At 49.9% G+C, this 15,935-nt stretch overlaps 4 protein-coding genes across 4 annotated transcripts; 3 read left to right on the top strand and 1 right to left on the bottom strand.

Annotated features, from left to right (window-relative positions):
• Positions 1-5,473: 5,473 nt before the first annotated feature.
• UCRPA7_6026 (putative cytidine deoxycytidylate deaminase protein) lies at positions 5,474-5,968 on the top strand (the record flags this gene model as incomplete). The annotated part of the gene is made up of 1 exon (XM_007918568.1): positions 5,474-5,968. The coding sequence occupies one exon, from the start codon at positions 5,474-5,476 to the stop codon at positions 5,966-5,968; it is 495 nt and encodes a 164-aa protein (XP_007916759.1).
• Positions 5,969-6,224: 256 nt separating this feature from the next.
• Positions 6,225-7,612, bottom strand: UCRPA7_6025 (putative methyltransferase type 11 protein; the record flags this gene model as incomplete). The annotated part of the gene is made up of 6 exons (XM_007918567.1): positions 6,225-6,455; positions 6,567-6,915; positions 7,194-7,234; positions 7,298-7,364; positions 7,434-7,512; positions 7,570-7,612. 6 exons carry the CDS (start codon positions 7,610-7,612, stop codon positions 6,225-6,227), a joined length of 810 nt encoding a protein of 269 aa, XP_007916758.1.
• Positions 7,613-10,529: 2,917 nt separating this feature from the next.
• UCRPA7_6024 (hypothetical protein) lies at positions 10,530-12,541 on the top strand (the record flags this gene model as incomplete). Its single annotated transcript, XM_007918566.1, has 2 exons — positions 10,530-10,897; positions 10,954-12,541. The coding sequence occupies 2 exons, from the start codon at positions 10,530-10,532 to the stop codon at positions 12,539-12,541; spliced, it is 1,956 nt and encodes a 651-aa protein (XP_007916757.1).
• A 409-nt stretch (positions 12,542-12,950) lies between these two features.
• On the top strand, positions 12,951-14,219 carry UCRPA7_6023 (putative salicylate hydroxylase protein; the record flags this gene model as incomplete). Its single annotated transcript, XM_007918565.1, has 1 exon — positions 12,951-14,219. One exon carries the CDS (start codon positions 12,951-12,953, stop codon positions 14,217-14,219), a length of 1,269 nt encoding a protein of 422 aa, XP_007916756.1.
• Positions 14,220-15,935: the final 1,716 nt, after the last annotated feature.

The raw sequence follows: 15,935 nt of genomic DNA, 5'->3' as shown, positions 1-15,935 counted from the left end.
CTTGTATTGGTTGCTGTTGCAAGTGACTTGGGCTGAAGACACTCGCCGACACCATGGCTGTGGCGGGGTTGAGGATATTGATGCAACTCAAAATTCAGCTTCAACGGGGCGTGGGAACACCTCTACTCACTCGTGTAATAGTGTAGCCATATAGTGCTCGTCATCAAGAATTTTGTCTCCCGTCGACATGGCGGAAGCTCTTGCAACTGCTTCGGCCATCGCTAGCCTTATTTCGCTAAGTGGTACTCTTTTAGCCCAAGGTGTTGGTCATCAGCAGACATTGGTGCCCTGTTTCAATGTAACAGGTACGCTGCTATTTGAGGGTAGGCATACTGCACATAACTCATACACCACAGAAGTAGCTAGACTGTAGTTGCTATGCTTGACTTAGAGAACTAGAAGCCCAACACGCATGTAGCTAATTATCGCGTTGAATGACACATTTATTTTCAGTTGACAGGCGCATAGACTGGCAGACGATTGTAATCACATGTCACACCATTGAGAACCTTGAAACCAGCTAGGCGAGGTTATCATTGCCTACGACCCTGAGAACATGTATTTGCAGGGGCTTCTTGAGGTTTCGGGCAGCGCAGGTTGCTTTACGGTTTGATGACGATAACTTCAACCTTCCCCGCGTAGACTAGGCAGCGTCAGCTAAAAACCAAGACGGAGAAAAAATCCACAATTTCCAAGAGGAGGCCCTCGAAGAAGGCATAGACGGGGACCACGGTTGTCATTGCAGCGCTATTAGTTGTTTGAGGATCTCAAGTCTCGACGGGGTCCACCTACTTCCAAAAAGAAAGGGAACAGATAGTGGCCCATGTGTCAAATCGATACCGCTAATCCTTCCAAAGTTGCATTGCGCTGATGAATTTGCGAGTGGGGCATAAGCACCATGTCCTGCTTGCAGATGCATGACGATGCTAAGAGCGAGGGGCTTGCGTCTTTGGCGCACTGCGCATCGTCTTGCTTTTAAGATATTGGTTGCCTGCATCACATCAGAATATTGACGAAAAAAGGCAACCAACGACCCGCCCAGCAGTTGTAAGAGGGTGAGGTGGGGCAATTCAGATTTTGGCTGTAACGAATCACATTGCGTCGTGTAAGTGGATGGGAGGAATTGCTGGCAAGCATTTCGGATTCTAGCAACAACCAATCATCAGCTCCATCACTCCACCGCCATATATATCAGCAGGAAGCCGCACCTTCATTGCAGCCTGTCACGCCGTGTTGGCCATCATACAAGAACTCACTCCCTTAGGCAACTATTTGTATCGTTATTTTTTTGCGTGTCATCAAGTCGAATAAACACAATGTCTAAGCCCACGGAAGCGGAATGGTCACAGTTAAAGGCTGAGGTCCGGCGACTGTACCTAGTGGACGAGATGTCTCTGAAAGACATCATTGCTCAGATGAAAAGCTATGGTCTGCTCATCACGTAGGTGGCAACCTGGTTACTGCTCAAACGCGAATGTAGCTAACGCTTGCTTAGCAAGGCACAGTTAGAGTACAAACTGAAGCAGTGGAACTTTCGTAAAAACATCGACAAAGCTACCTGGATCTCGATCGATCACCAAATTGCCAAACGCAAGCGAGCGGGCAAAGACAGTCAGGTCATTCACTGTGGGAAGCGTCTAAAGCAAGCGACTATTGAGAAGGAGACAACCCGCCATCGTGACATGACAATATTTGCCAAACTAAATCCCCGTCAGTGCATATCTTGGCTATAGTGTTTGTGCCTCGCTAATGTCGTGTAGCACCGAGCCCAGAGCCAACAACTTCGACCGCCACGAGTCTTGTCGTCTGTACCCCGCCGGCGTTTCCCATGAAATTCGTTTGGCCAAGCACTCTACCATGGATGAAATTCCAGGCCGAGTATTTCCAGTGTTAGTACTAGGACGGTATACACATAGCTATGCTACCTACTTATTCTGGTCACAGCGATACTAAAGACTCAAGAAACTCGCGATTTTGGCGCTGAGCGTATCTCGTCAATCAACTCTGGCAATACCAGCTCACTTCTTTGTGATATAATAGCACCGGCTTCTGTTTTTGAGTGCAGCAATTCTCCATATAAAGTCACAACACTAGCAGATTTGATTGGAAGATTCATGCCTGAATGTTATCCGGAGGAACATCTACATCGTGCATACTGTCTCCTCAATGGGTCAAAGCAAGACTCTCTTCTTCGATGCTTCGAAATCGTGGTTTACAGGCTATCAAACAATCTTTCTGATCTTTTCGACTCTAAGGTGTGGAAAGCAACCACGGCCATCCTCTATGAGCACGGTATTATGAATCTTCGAGTCAACCCTTTAGTACTTCAAAGCGCAACAATTCAGTCGTTTATGGAAACTCTTTTCCGTGCCGCCATTTATTGGATTGCGAATGTTAAAGAGGAAGGGATTGACGATAGTCAATCTTTTGCCATATTGGAATGGCTCCTTTCCTCAGGACAAAGCCCGAATATCAGCATAATTATGCCTGCCATAAACGATTTTGCTTTGACGACACCGCTGCAGTATGTCGTTTCCTCCGGCAACCTGTGTCTGATCCACTGTCTGTTGAATGCAGGTGCAGATGTGAATCTAGTTCAAGCTTCTGGATGGTGGTCCAAGTCGCCATTAGAGCTTGCACTCGAGTCTTCCTATAACAGCACGACAGTGGTGATAGAAACAGTCATGGTTCTATTGCAATTTGGAGCTTCACTGAATCTCAACAAAGCTCTTCATTTAGCCATAGAGAGGCGACATGTCGACCTTGTTGTTGAACTTCTGCAGAGAGGGGCTGATCTTTGCTCTGTTGTAGAAAAAGAATACGGCTGGTTCATAAACGAAGACAATGCTCTGACTGTAGCTGCTGCAACTGGACTATCAGAAACACGGTTTATTATGAATCTTCTCGCAACACAATACTCATCAAGCTCTATAGCCAGCCTCATTACACCAAATTGCTTTCTTGCAGCCGCTCTGGAAGGAAATGATGACACTATCGGATACCTATACAAGGGCTCAGGATATGTTCTCCCTATATTTCCTAGTTTCACGCCCCTCCAAGCCGCTGCATGGAATGGTCACATGAGCACCTGCCAGTTACTCCTTTCCCTACACTGCCCTCCTTTTTCTATCACAGTCAACATCTCTCCTCTCCATCTTGCAACCTACCGCGGGCAAGAGGATATCGTACGACTCTTACTTGACTGGGGCGCTAACGTAAACGCTACCGCAACGTTGGGTGAGAGCTTGCGAAACCAACTTCGAATGTCCTGGAGACTTGCTAGACGGCCCCTCACTCCCTTGGAATTGACTATATTAGGTCCCTTAGGTCCCGAAAAGCTCGAAGTCAGGAAAAGACATCTTGACTGCGCTGCGACATTGATTCGAGCCGGTGCTACATTACTGGGATCGGAAGTGCTTCTAGCCGCTAAGTGTCTACACGTCGATCTTCTTTCGGCCGCCTTAGCTGCTGGGGGCGATCCGAACAGCAAGACCTCTGCAGGACTCAGCGCTCTCCAATGTGCAATGACTCACAATCGTGATGTCTTTCAACGTGAACCAAGCGATATGGCTGGTGCTGTCGCGCACCTCCTTCGCTACGGAGCGACGCTACGCGGAGGAGAAATAATTCTGGCCATTTCATCTGGAGATTGGGATTTGGTCAACGTTCTACTGAGGCATGGTGGAAGTCTGATGGACATTGATCATCGCGGAATGACGGCTCTTGGAGCAGCAATTATGACTGGAAACGATTCTATCTTGGAAAAGCTGCTCGAATTGTGCCCATTAATCTATGACGCAGGATCCCTATGCGCTGCTATTACCGCCGGAAAGTACTCAATCATCGATCAACTTTTAAGTAAACGCCCTCCGCACTTGCCACCGCACGTCTTAGAGATGACGGCGGTTGGCATAGCCGCTAAATCTGAAAATATCTGTCTCCTCCGAAAGCTTCTCTCATACCTACCACTGTCAGAAACAGCATTGGTCCCAATCAGTCGCTATTGCGAGTACTCCATTGACTTTGAATCTGATCAGTATTTTTGGCATAATCAAGATTGCGTAAAAAGCAGTCCTCTGTTTTTTTGTGTCATGGCCAAGAACACCAACGCATGTTACGAGCTCCTCAGGCAAGGATTTCGGCCCGACAAAGTTACATGGGCTCTCGTCGCCCAGGAAAACGACCTCTCAATAGCACAAGCTTTCATTAATCACCATCATCAAATTGGCGATGAGTCAGTGTACCGTTCTTTGCCTATTCATGGCCTTCTAACAGCGCCTATCAAGCGCCACAACAAAGAGCTGATATTACGGCTTTTGAAGGCTGGTGCAGATGTCAACGAGCACAACCTAGCATTGACGGGGAACCGCTCGGCTCTGCAACTAGCAGTTGAGCTCGCTGATTGTGATCTTATAAACTTTCTCCTGACAGCTGGGGCAGATATAAATGCCGCGCCAGCATCAAGGGCCGGTGGAACAGCGCTTCAGCTGGCTGCTGCTATGGGCCATTTAGGGATAGCAAAAAGTTTACTTGAACTTGGTGCTGACATCAATGCTCCGCCAGCAAAGAAACTGGGGAGGACAGCATTGGAAGCAGCCGCAGAGCAAGGCAGACTTGACATGGTTCGTCTGCTCCTCGATCAGGGCGTCCAAACAACAGGAACTGGACAGCGTCAGTATATCAAGGCAGTCAAATTGGCTATGAACGAGGGCCATCACGCAGCCGCACACTTATTGCGGGAGTTCCGGGAGTGGTCAGAAGAAGACCAAAAGGTCTTTGATTGGGAACAAATTGCAGTCGCAGAGCCTTGGAGATGGGCAGGGGACAAGGCGGGTTGGAGATGGGAAGATTTACTTCCTGATAGTGAAGACGAGTACGAAAGAGAGGTCAGCAACGATGAAGATACGGATTAAAGACTCAATTGGGCTGTAAACCCTCTCAACTTATGTCGATAGAAAGGTAGGTTCTTCGTCAGCATTTTTATTTGGAGCAGTTAATTTTAGAGATCCTCATCGTTCATGAAGAGACTAATCGCAATTTACTATCTATGTCCTTCTTTTATTTCATTCGCAATCATGGCCAGGCCGGGGATGTCTGAGGCCATGACCATGAAACTCCAGATTGTTGACGAAAATGCACCCCCTTTCTGTCAAGCAAAAGCAAAATGGAACTCATGTCAAGCAAATCAAGGCTGATAGTGCGAGCGCAAGTCGGTGCATAGGCCCATGACCATTATAGAGAGATGTGGCGATGGCTGAAGCCCTCAAAGCATTGTGGCAGCGAGCGGTTGACTCGTACAAGAGTAAAAAGGGGCATTGCAAGGATAGCCCCAGCACGATAGTTGGAAAGGTGCCCACCATACCCCACCTTATCTAAACCCTAACTGCTACAGCCATCGATTTCTAATCGGCAACAATTCATCACTTAGACCACAAAGCGGTGTCCCCCTACGCATCCCTCTGACGGCAGTGAAATGGTGACTGCTATCGATGCTGGCCACCTGCGACGATGCGTGGAACTTGCGCGCGAAGCACTCGAGGCAGGCGATGCGCCCTTTGGGACAGTGCTCGTCGATGCCACCGGCAACGTCATCAAGGAAGACCGCAACCGGACTGTGACAGGAGCAGACGTCACTCTACATCCCGAGTTTACACTAGCAGTCTGGGCTCAGAAGAACCTGACCCCAGCTGAGCGCGCTGCGGCCACAGTCTACACCTCTGGCGAGCACTGCCCAATGTGTACGACGGTTCATGCAAACGTAGGGCTGGGACGCATCGTATACGCTAGTTCTTCCGCCCAGCTTGTGGAATGGAGGAAGGAGTTGGGCATCAAACCCGGTCCGGTCAACATGCTTTCAATTGGTCAGGTCGCCCCCGGCCTATCTATCGATGGCCCAGCTCCCGGGTTGGATGAGGAGGTCCGCGAACTACATCGCCTGCGACAGGCTCGAGCTGCATCACAGGCTTGAATTGCTGAGGTTAAGCTGGCGCACCACAAGGTCTCATTTCACTAAGCAAGTCACGCGTAGAAGAGGGCCCACTGAGTATAACAATGAATGTTGAGGGACGAGATGCTACCTCGCTAATTATTTGTGAGAGAATATGCGCGTTGATGAAATTCTTGACAAAGGCATTTTCGTCCATGGCGATGCAATTATAAATCAAGAGATCAGCGGCTGAAAAGGTTGTCATATCGCGGATGATTTCACGATCTCCCCTCAAGTCTCATTGAGGTTTTTGTGCCCAAGCTGCATTGGACTTGTAGTAGGCGTGTACCTTGCCCTGACGAAGCTCCTTGCGCAATTGAACAGCGTACATGACGATATCGTCCCTCGTCCAGCCCAGCTGAGTGGCTGAGAAGCCAACAGTGCCCTCTATGTCGTTCTCGATAGCGGCTCTGTTATATGTGCCAATTTCCTTCAACTTAGGATCCTTGGCCCATCCCGAAGCTGGGATCTAGGGTTGATGGCATTAGCAATTCTTCAGCTCTGATGACCCAGACCAAACGAGGCAAGGCCACAACAGCAGATTGTGATGTGAGGTAGGGTAGCAACGGTGACAACCTACCTTGAATGGCTGCTCCTGGATGTGAATGAAGCCCGCCTCCTCAAGAGATTTCTTCTGCGCCCCATCGCGCACAACAGTGAATGAAGCAGTTGAACCCAGTTTCTTAGCACCCTCGCGGAATAGGATCCCCCATTGGGCAGCGGCTGTCTTCTCAGTGACTGTGCCATCGTCGGACTCAAAGAAGCCGTTGCACTCAAATGTCTCTATCCAGCCACCAGGTTTGAGAGAGCGGTACGCTTGCTGAAACAGAAGCGTCCAGTCTGTCACACAACCGATAAGCCATCGTAGGTGCACGTAATCGAGTGAGTTATCTGGGAATGTCCATTCCTGCGTGAAGTCGTCAATCTGGCTAATCATATCCAGAGCTATCAGCTACAATAGTTCGAAGAATGAGTTATAGCATATCATACACTCTTCATATAGAGGGTATATGTACTTACAACCGCACATTGGACGGCACCCAACTGGGTTGAATGGGTGAGATGTCAGTGCCGATAACCTCAGTGTCAGGAAACTCGTCGCCAAAGTCTCTATATGTGAGCGTACGGTTCAATCAGCCTCGAATTTCTATCGTGTGCTTTCTTTAGGAGAGAGTATGAGAGACAAATGGCTTAGGTAATCACATACATAGCCCAGATGCCCGTCCCGGTCCCAATGTCGACTGCTTTCTACATACAGCATGTCAGCTGCTAATGGTACAAAGCAAATTATGCGCAAGGAATAGACCCGACCTCAATGTCCTTGGATATGGGAGCCAAGTATAGCTTCCCGTCTTGGGCGAGCGTGAAGGCATGGTGTCTGGCAACAGATGTCAGCAGTGTGGGATCTCATCTCACAAGCACTTCGCATATACATCTTTTCACTCACATAATATCCAAAGTCTCGTTCTGCTGTTCATCGTTTGCGCCCCTTGATTCGCGCTTAATGTCAACATTGGCCATGAGGGCTACCAGGGGACACATCATCAGATGATTATAAGCCGCCATCCACCAGCATAACTTACCAATACTGGTGATCTCCACGATCGCTATGATAGGTTCGCCCATTGATTGTACGGTATTGCAAGATGCTGGAGGAGATGGATGCCGTCGAGGTGTCCGCCTCAGAGCCCAGGGCCGAGTCAGCGTCGCTCTAACCCATGAATTATTAATTATGGATGACTTAACCATGAAAATGATTGCGGGTTCTTGGTTTTCCAGACATTGTAACAACTTAATCATTGGAATAAAATGATACTAACCTCATCACTCTGGGCTGCTTGCTCTGCCCAATGCTGCGGCGGTTGAAGTGTGCCTTCGCCTGGCGCGGTTGTCGCGGCTGTCGTCGTTGTTGGCTGTGATTCCGCCATCTCGAGAAAATTGCTCAATCAGAAGGTCGGGTCGTTTCTGCAATCGACTTTGTATTTTTCTTACGGGAGTAGGTGAGTAACTAAGTTTATGCGCAAGTAAACAATGTATGTTCAATAGTCTGTGACCAACGAGAACCCCGCGCGAGAAACATCTTGGGACTTAAAAGACCGTCTTGAAACCTCAACTGACATCTTGATTCTGAAGAGAGCAAAAACGTGATATGATATCTGACAACTGCGAAGTAACGTGGGACATGTGGATAACTGCTCCAAGATCCGCTTCTTCAGTTGAATTTTCTGGCTGCTGCAGAACATCAAATTTAGCTGATTGGTAGAGAGATTGCAGGGTAGCCCAGCCTAGCTGGAAGCAGTCTAGAGGACGGACGGGGCCGGCGGGTAGTGGACTGCGGTTCCTCGTGTTGTGTGATGCTGGCCTAGTGTGGTATCAACCAATTGGACTCTGTCGCTGTGATGGTGTGTACCATGAGGGTACAACGGTACTCCCTTCACCCACAGACATTGTGACTGCACAGCCTGGGAATGACCAGGCTTCAGATGCGTGGCGCAGGCTTCAGCTCGGCAGAATGCCTTCTAGGCAGAAAGCCCATCAACCCCTCCTTTGTTGCTTAAGACGATATTGCGCTCAAAATTGAGAACGTGCTTTCTTGGAACAGTTTGAAAGGCATCTGATGAATTAGAGACGTCGTAAGGATGAGTGCTCCAACTACAAGCAAGGTTATTCAGATTGACAGGAAGTGCGGTGGGTACCGCATTGTGTTTCTCCGGGAGCAGTCTGAGCTTCAATAGCCCGAGGAACATCATGAGAAGGTCAAACACGTCAAAGAACTGGCCCGAATGAGATAGACTCATATGTTGGGAACAAGAATGTGCATCAGCACGACTCGTGGAAACTCCAAGCTAAAGAGCGCACAGCACTCCTCGCAGAAATGGCTCATCGCTGTAGGGGTAGAAGAGAGGCCACGTGGAGATTTCATTGTGCAAGAGTCGTGTTTTCTAGGTTCAATTCCGAGGTCACTTGGTATGAGTTCTCCGTTTAGACACGTCAAAATTCTGCTTTATATAGTGAGAACTGATCAAAGGTTCATGGCTGCAGTAAGCACTGTCACAAACGACTCTGTCGTTCGGATATTGAGTCATCAAGAACCTGTGCTGTGAGGGCAAAAGAGCGCGTGGTCTAAGAAGACGGCAGCAACTACGAGTTCCTTGCAGATGTTTGCGTCTCTTCTCTACTACATCAAACAACTTGTCAGTATGCTGTATCAGTTGTTGTCCGAGACTAAGAAATGAAAAAGCTGCAGCCTCGAGCCTGCTGGCCTGAACAAGATCTTGGGACACCGGGAACAGGAACCGATGATTCGAAGCCCTAGCTTAATGAAAAGTTTGCCATGGGGCAAAGAATCTGATGCTGCTTATGGCCTGCGGCAAACACAGAATTTTGATGTCGTTCTGAATGGCCTGGCCAAATTGCAAGATATTGATTCTCCTTTCACAATTAGTGCGCGACATTATCATACCTTCGCCAATGGTCGAATATGGAGAGCTGCTTCTATTTTCTTTTCTGACATACGAAGCCAAACAAGAGTCGGGATCAGACTGGCACTCAATCAGCCTCCAAGGCGCCTTTCCAATCAGAGAGGCCCTTCTCTCGCAGATGTCCGTCAAAGAGAAAACGGGAGCAGGGTCTCAATAGTCCTCTGGCCCGTTCTGCTAGTATAGGATCTTAGGTCTATCGGGAATTCCTCAGGAGCCTCAAGTTGCAGGATTGGATGAATGGGAGAAGAACCTGGACTTTTACCCGAAACTAAATCAGGATTTTTAAGATATCAGCGAGCATCATCTTCAACTAGCCGAGTTCCAGCAGTATCGAGAGCGACGACTCGGCGGTCGGTGGGAGAGCGTGGCGACGACCGTTCCAAGGAAGAGAAAGGGTGGAAATGAAGGAGAGTCCGATTACACAAATGGTGGGTTTGATGACACCACGCAAGAAATGCCTTTCCACTTCCCACATAGATATACATGACCATTGTTGGATTGGGCTACTTGTATGCAAGCGTGGAGTCATTTAGCCTTCTTTATTTGGAATCCTCAATTGACACCCATGTATGGTTGTACGCAGTTCCGTTGATTGCTACACAATTTGAATTATAGCTAAGACCATGATTTCGTCGAACATATTGAGATTTGATAAAGTCAGAAGCTAGACACATCTTGCAATTACGAATTTGGTGTAATTCAGTATATTAGAGGGAGCAGTAACAGAGGCCTTGCTGTGGCGGGCTTGGGCGAGAAAAACGGGAAGTTCGCTTCCTTTTCGATCGAAGGATTGCTGTCTACTACTACATAATGCGGGGGCGGCAGGCGGTTTCACGGGACTGACTTCGCCACACCACCTACACATTGAACCACACCCATCATGAAGTCCTGTCGGTTACAAGGACAGCTGAAACACATGCAGCTCCCCCATAACATGTCGCCGTGAGGCAGTCAGTCATGGACAGACAGATTGTGCCATCTTTATTCTGTATTTGCTCTGAAGTCGTTGACGATTGAATCCGATTTTAATTTGCTTCTGGTCATGTGTGCGTGAACTAACCATGGCGAAAGCGAAAGCTCAACCGCCAGCCCGACAATCAGTCTTGGACGGCGACGGCTGGCTCTTCGAGGTCCTGTCGCTCATCGCCGCCGCAGGTTTCCTCGGGGCTATGGGGGGACTGATTGTCCGCTACGACGGCCAGAACGCGAGCGACTGGCCATACGCCGTCACGCTCAACGCCTTTGTCGCTGTCCTGTCTTTGGCCGCCAAGGCATGCGTCATGTTCGCCGTCTGCGCGAGCCTGAGCCAGTGGAAGTGGATCCTGTACGCCGGAGCCGGCCACATCTTGATCGACTTTGAACGCATCGACTCTGCCAGTCGCGGACCGCTCGGGAGTGCCGCTCTACTTGTGACGACCTGGAAGGGCGGGTAAGAGAAGAGAACCACTTCTCTTGAAGTCTACTTTGCTGAATGTGTCGTCACAGTCTTGTTGTTCGCCTGGGGGCTATCGTGACACTCTTGGCTTTGGCGTTGGACCCCTTTACGCAGCAAATAATCCAACTTCGCCAGGACTTGGTTTTCACACCGGCCGAACCATACGCCCAGAACACACGGATCGGCGCTTCCGCATACTACTGGGACGGCAATGTTATCAAGGACAACTCAACGCCGCTGACAAACGGAACCGATGGAAGCCTCAACACCTACGAAACCTCGACCCCGCCTTACATGCAAGCCGCGGTGCTCGACGGGCTGTCCAGGTCGATGAGCCAGCTCCAGGCTCAGACCCCGTACTCATGCCCGACGGCTGACTGCCGCTGGCCGGTGTTCAACTCGCTGGCCGTGTGCAGTCGTTGCAGCAACACCACGTCGCAGATTTCTCGGATCCCCGGCAACTCTATTGATCTATACAGGGCATTCGCCGCCCAGTACGATGGCCGAGGGATGCTAGGTAATAACGCCACCGCGTTCCGTCTTCCAACGGGCCAATTCATCGCAAATATGGATGGCTATATGGAGGACACCACAGGATCCAACGGTGCTCCACCCTGTCTGATGAGCGCTTCTGGAACCGGTATAGCGAGCAAGACACTATCTTTGCAAGAGAGTAATACCCTCATCTGGTCGACGAATATCCTGGCGATAGCCCCGCCCCATAACGACGAGTTGAACATGACCACACCTGTTGGAGGGAAGTGGCCAGACATGCCTCTTGTATCAAATGAATGCGGCCTCTATTGGTGTGTCAACCAATACGAGTCCGCGGTTAGCAACAATACCCTATCAGAACGCGTCACTGAGCAGGAGACGACACTCGACATGCCCAAAGACGGCTTCGCTTGGCCTTTTGACGGACTCCAGTTCAACCAAACAGTCGTGGACACCGGCATCTGGCCTGGTCAAATCGGGCTGTGCGACACAAAGCAAGAGGGGGGCTTCGGCTGCCTCAACGTGTCGATAGAGGCAGTCCTCTCACTCAACAACTATTTCCAAACCTTGCTGGCCACGGACGCGACGCCAATGAACGACACCGCCGGCCTGGGCCCAAATGCACTCCACAACGAGGGCGGGTTGATCGACGGTCGATTCGTTCCAACCGCTCTCGCAGGCATATGGACGGACGCCAAGCAGGATCTGCAAGCGACGTTCGAGGCTCTGGCACTGAGTGTAACCAACGCTATAAGGTCTTCCGCGATGGGCACTCAGGACACTGCGTCGACCGTGACGGGGAGCACGGAGGGGACTATTGGCAGGACACAGACCCTATTCGACATGCAGTGGCAGTGGATGGCGCTGCACTGCACGGTTTTCGTCCTTGCCATTGTCTTTCTATTGCTCACTGTGACGCACCCTGGGCGGAACAGGGCGCCGCTGTGGAAGAGCAGTGCTCTTGCCATCTTGGCATGCGGTGCGAATGCTGCAGAGGTCTTGGATGGTGCGGAGACGATGCCGCAGATTCGCGATAGGGCGAAGAAGGGCGAGGTTGTGCTGTTCGACGGGACCGTTGCGGGACAGGAGAGGGAACATGATGTTGATCAGAAGCTTTTAGGGTCGGGCGCGGTAAAGCCTTGATGAAGAAGTTCTTTTGTGATTTTATTATTAGATGTACTGTTTCATTTGATGATATCTACCTCCTTGCCACATTCCCGCATCCATCCTTTCAGGATCTCTCACAGCAATCCCATTCTGCGGGGTAATCATCGGGAGATACTGTCATGACACGAGCAACTGTTGAAGTAGCACTCGGCACTCACTTTTATCACCTTCTCCAGACCGTGTCATGCACTAGTCCAATGCCAGGAGTGACCGGAAGGGCTAATGACGTGCAAGGGAATCATCTTACGCCAAAATTCAAACTGTCTTCTCTCACATAGAGTCTGTGAGACTTCTTAATCATTTGGCGCGTGGTGATTAGTATTTCACGTCTGACTGTTCTCATCCCTACTTTCGCCTTGTGCAGGATCAGACAACAACACACTCCATGGCCGAATTTCCAAAACTAGCGTTATCGGGTATTAAAGTTATCATTGTAGGGGCAGGCTTTGCGGGACTAACGGCGGCCATTGAATGCGACCGGAAAGGCCATTCGGTCATCTTACTGGAAAAGGTCGACGAGCTGAAGCCACTCGGAGACGTCATCAGCTTCGGACAGAATTCGACACGGATCTTCAAGAAATGGCCCGGTGTGTTTGAGGAGTTACAACCAATCATCCACAAGAGCGACCACATCAATTACATTAGCTGGGAAGGAAGATATGTGACGACCCAGCACTGGGATTCCGAGTGGGCTAGATGGGGCCAGAGTATCAACGGCCATAGATCAGAGATCCACCGCATCGTATTCGAACATGCGAAGGCTAGAGGTATCGACATCCGCATGGGACAGAGTGTGACGGACTATTTCGAGGATGGCAACGGAGCGGGTGTAGAAGTCAACGGAGAGCGTTTGAATGCCGACATTGTGATTTCAGCAGAGGGCGTCCGGTCTCGTGGGAGAAAAATTGTCCTAGGCTTCGACGAGAAGCCTCAACCTTCTGGGTATGCTGTGTTTAGGACCTGGTTTGCTGCAGATGAGGTGGCGAAGAATGAAAAGACCAAACATCTCGTGGAAAATGGTGACTCGCACAACTGTTGGATTGGACAAGACGTCCATTTCATTGCCGCTGGAGTTAAAGATGGGAAGGAAATCAGCTGGGTATGTACTCATAAAGATGATGGCGACATTGAGGAGAGCTGGCAGTTCCCTGGCCATATAGAAGACGTGCTCAAAGTCTTGCAGGGCTGGGATCCAGTGGTCCTTGAGCTGGTCAAAATGACGCCAAAAGACCGCCTATTTGACTACAAACTTGTGTATAGAGACCCCTTACCTACTTTTATCTCCCCAAAAGCCCGAATAGCTCTCATTGGAGACACTGCACACCCCTTTCTTCCGACTTCAATCCAGGGAGCGAGCCAGGCTATGGAAGACGGCGTGACTCTGGCTGCTTGTCTCGATATTGGCGGCAAGGAGCGTGTTACAGAGGCACTTAGAGTGTATGAAAAAATCAGGTACGAGCGAGTGCACAAAATTCAGGCCACTGGTGTGTCTACTCGAGAAAGTTGGCACAAGGCAGACTGGGACGTCATCTGGAAGAACCCGCAGTCACTACATCTAGCAAGACAGGACTGGATTTTGGACTTCGACTGCGAAGCGAATGCCTACGACTCCTACGAAACCTCAAAACAGAGTCTGAACACACTCGATAATTAGGATTGTGGATGGCAAACTATTGGCTGTAGTTTAATTATTGCCTCTGCTACATAATCGAACTCGATGCAATTTTTATCCTTCCTGCTCAATGCATATGACGAGACGATGTAGCTTGACATTTGATTATTCGTACCAGATACAAGAGGCTAAGACAGCCTTTAGAGTCTCAAACATATCTTATTAATGTTTTTATAGTGGGAAGAGAGTATGACTATTTGATACTCTTGCGAAACGTAGAATATCGTTTCACTTACTCCTAAACTCGACTCCCGTTAGACATCTTGTGTAATTCATCTTCTATAGTCTGCCATGTCCTAGGCGAGAACACGCCCATGATCCAACAATTCCCCAATGCATCTTTTCCAATTATGTTGAAGACATTCCGCGCCAGCGGGCTACGAGTGATTGATGCGCCATAGAAGAGCACAGGCTTCCCAGGTCCGAAACTCCTCTTCAACGGATGGTCGCCGGTCTTGACGACAGCTGCAGTGAAGTCTGCCACTTCGAAAATATTCGACTTGTCCCAACTCGTACACGTGATCATCGTGCCCCTCGAGCTTCCCAGAGCCAGAGGTATTCGCCCCGCAGAAGCCATCGTCTCGCGGTTTGTTCGCATTATTGCGCGAATTTGACCGTCGGTGGTTTGTGTCTTGATAGTGGCCCGCAAGGCCAAAGCCGTACGTCCTAGCGGCTGAGATAGAACGTCGCCTGCAGTAAGTACTGTCCAGCCAGGTAGAAATATGTTCCCCATGTAGGCGGCTGACGAGTCGAAAACAGACTTGAGCCTCCCACGCAAATCAAACATGTTCACAGCCGCAACGGGACGTGTCGAATTTTGCCCAAAAGAATGGCAGACCATCTTGGTGGCCCAAGCAGTGAGCACATCACCTTCACTAACAAACGAATCCTGCCCAATGTGATTATGCTCCTCAGCAATATCGCGAAGAGCTCCTTGTCGGAGAGAAGCAACTGTTTTCGCTGGCAAGCATATGGAGCGCATCTGGTGCTTTGGAGACCATAATATCTCCCACACAAAACGAAGCATGAAGCCGAGAACGCTAATGCCGGTAAGTAGCTTGTCAGCAACCACCCAGCGCTCTTCCATTGGAGGCTTTGGTCCAGTTCCAATGGAATCGAGGGGGTCCTCATGCACGCCTTTCAGGGGTTCAACGTCTTCCTCTCGTCCAGCGAGAACTGTCGACCAATTTCTAACAAGTGCACGAAGCCCCATCGCGTCGGACATGGTGTGTAGCCATACAATTGTCACGAGAGCCGCATCATTGAATGAGACGACATGGAGTGACAATTGCGGGTGGTCTGTGTGGATGTAGTCACCGAGACTTGCAGGGGCCCCTTTGCGGATTGCCAGCGACTCAAACGCGTCAGCGGGCTCCTGTATGGACGGATCGTCCGTTGGTTTCGGCAGCTTTGACGCCAAAGGATGCTCATTGACGTTGACATCGAAGGTCTCGTGAGAATATGCAACAGCTGGACGTTCAGGTGTGAATTTCTCTGGGACGTGAAGCTCGAGCTTCCCCTTATCCTGTGATATGGTGTCAGGGGTCAAGTGGCCGAGAAATGCTCGCTAAATAAGCGTCAAAACAGGGCAATGCTCACTCACGTTAAGCCTCAACCGCGCTCCAATCTTCTTCCAGTCTCCGAGCTCCGCAAGCCGCGCAAGAGCAGCAGCTAGTTTGTCTGCATCAAGTACATCGT

This window comes from Phaeoacremonium minimum, assembly GCF_000392275.1.
Source record: "Phaeoacremonium minimum UCRPA7 unplaced genomic scaffold PA7_03_scaffold_448, whole genome shotgun sequence".
NCBI lineage: Eukaryota > Fungi > Ascomycota > Sordariomycetes > Togniniales > Togniniaceae > Phaeoacremonium > Phaeoacremonium minimum.
Note: the sequence above shows the minus strand (reverse complement) of the source record. Positions and strands in the feature narration are given on the sequence as shown.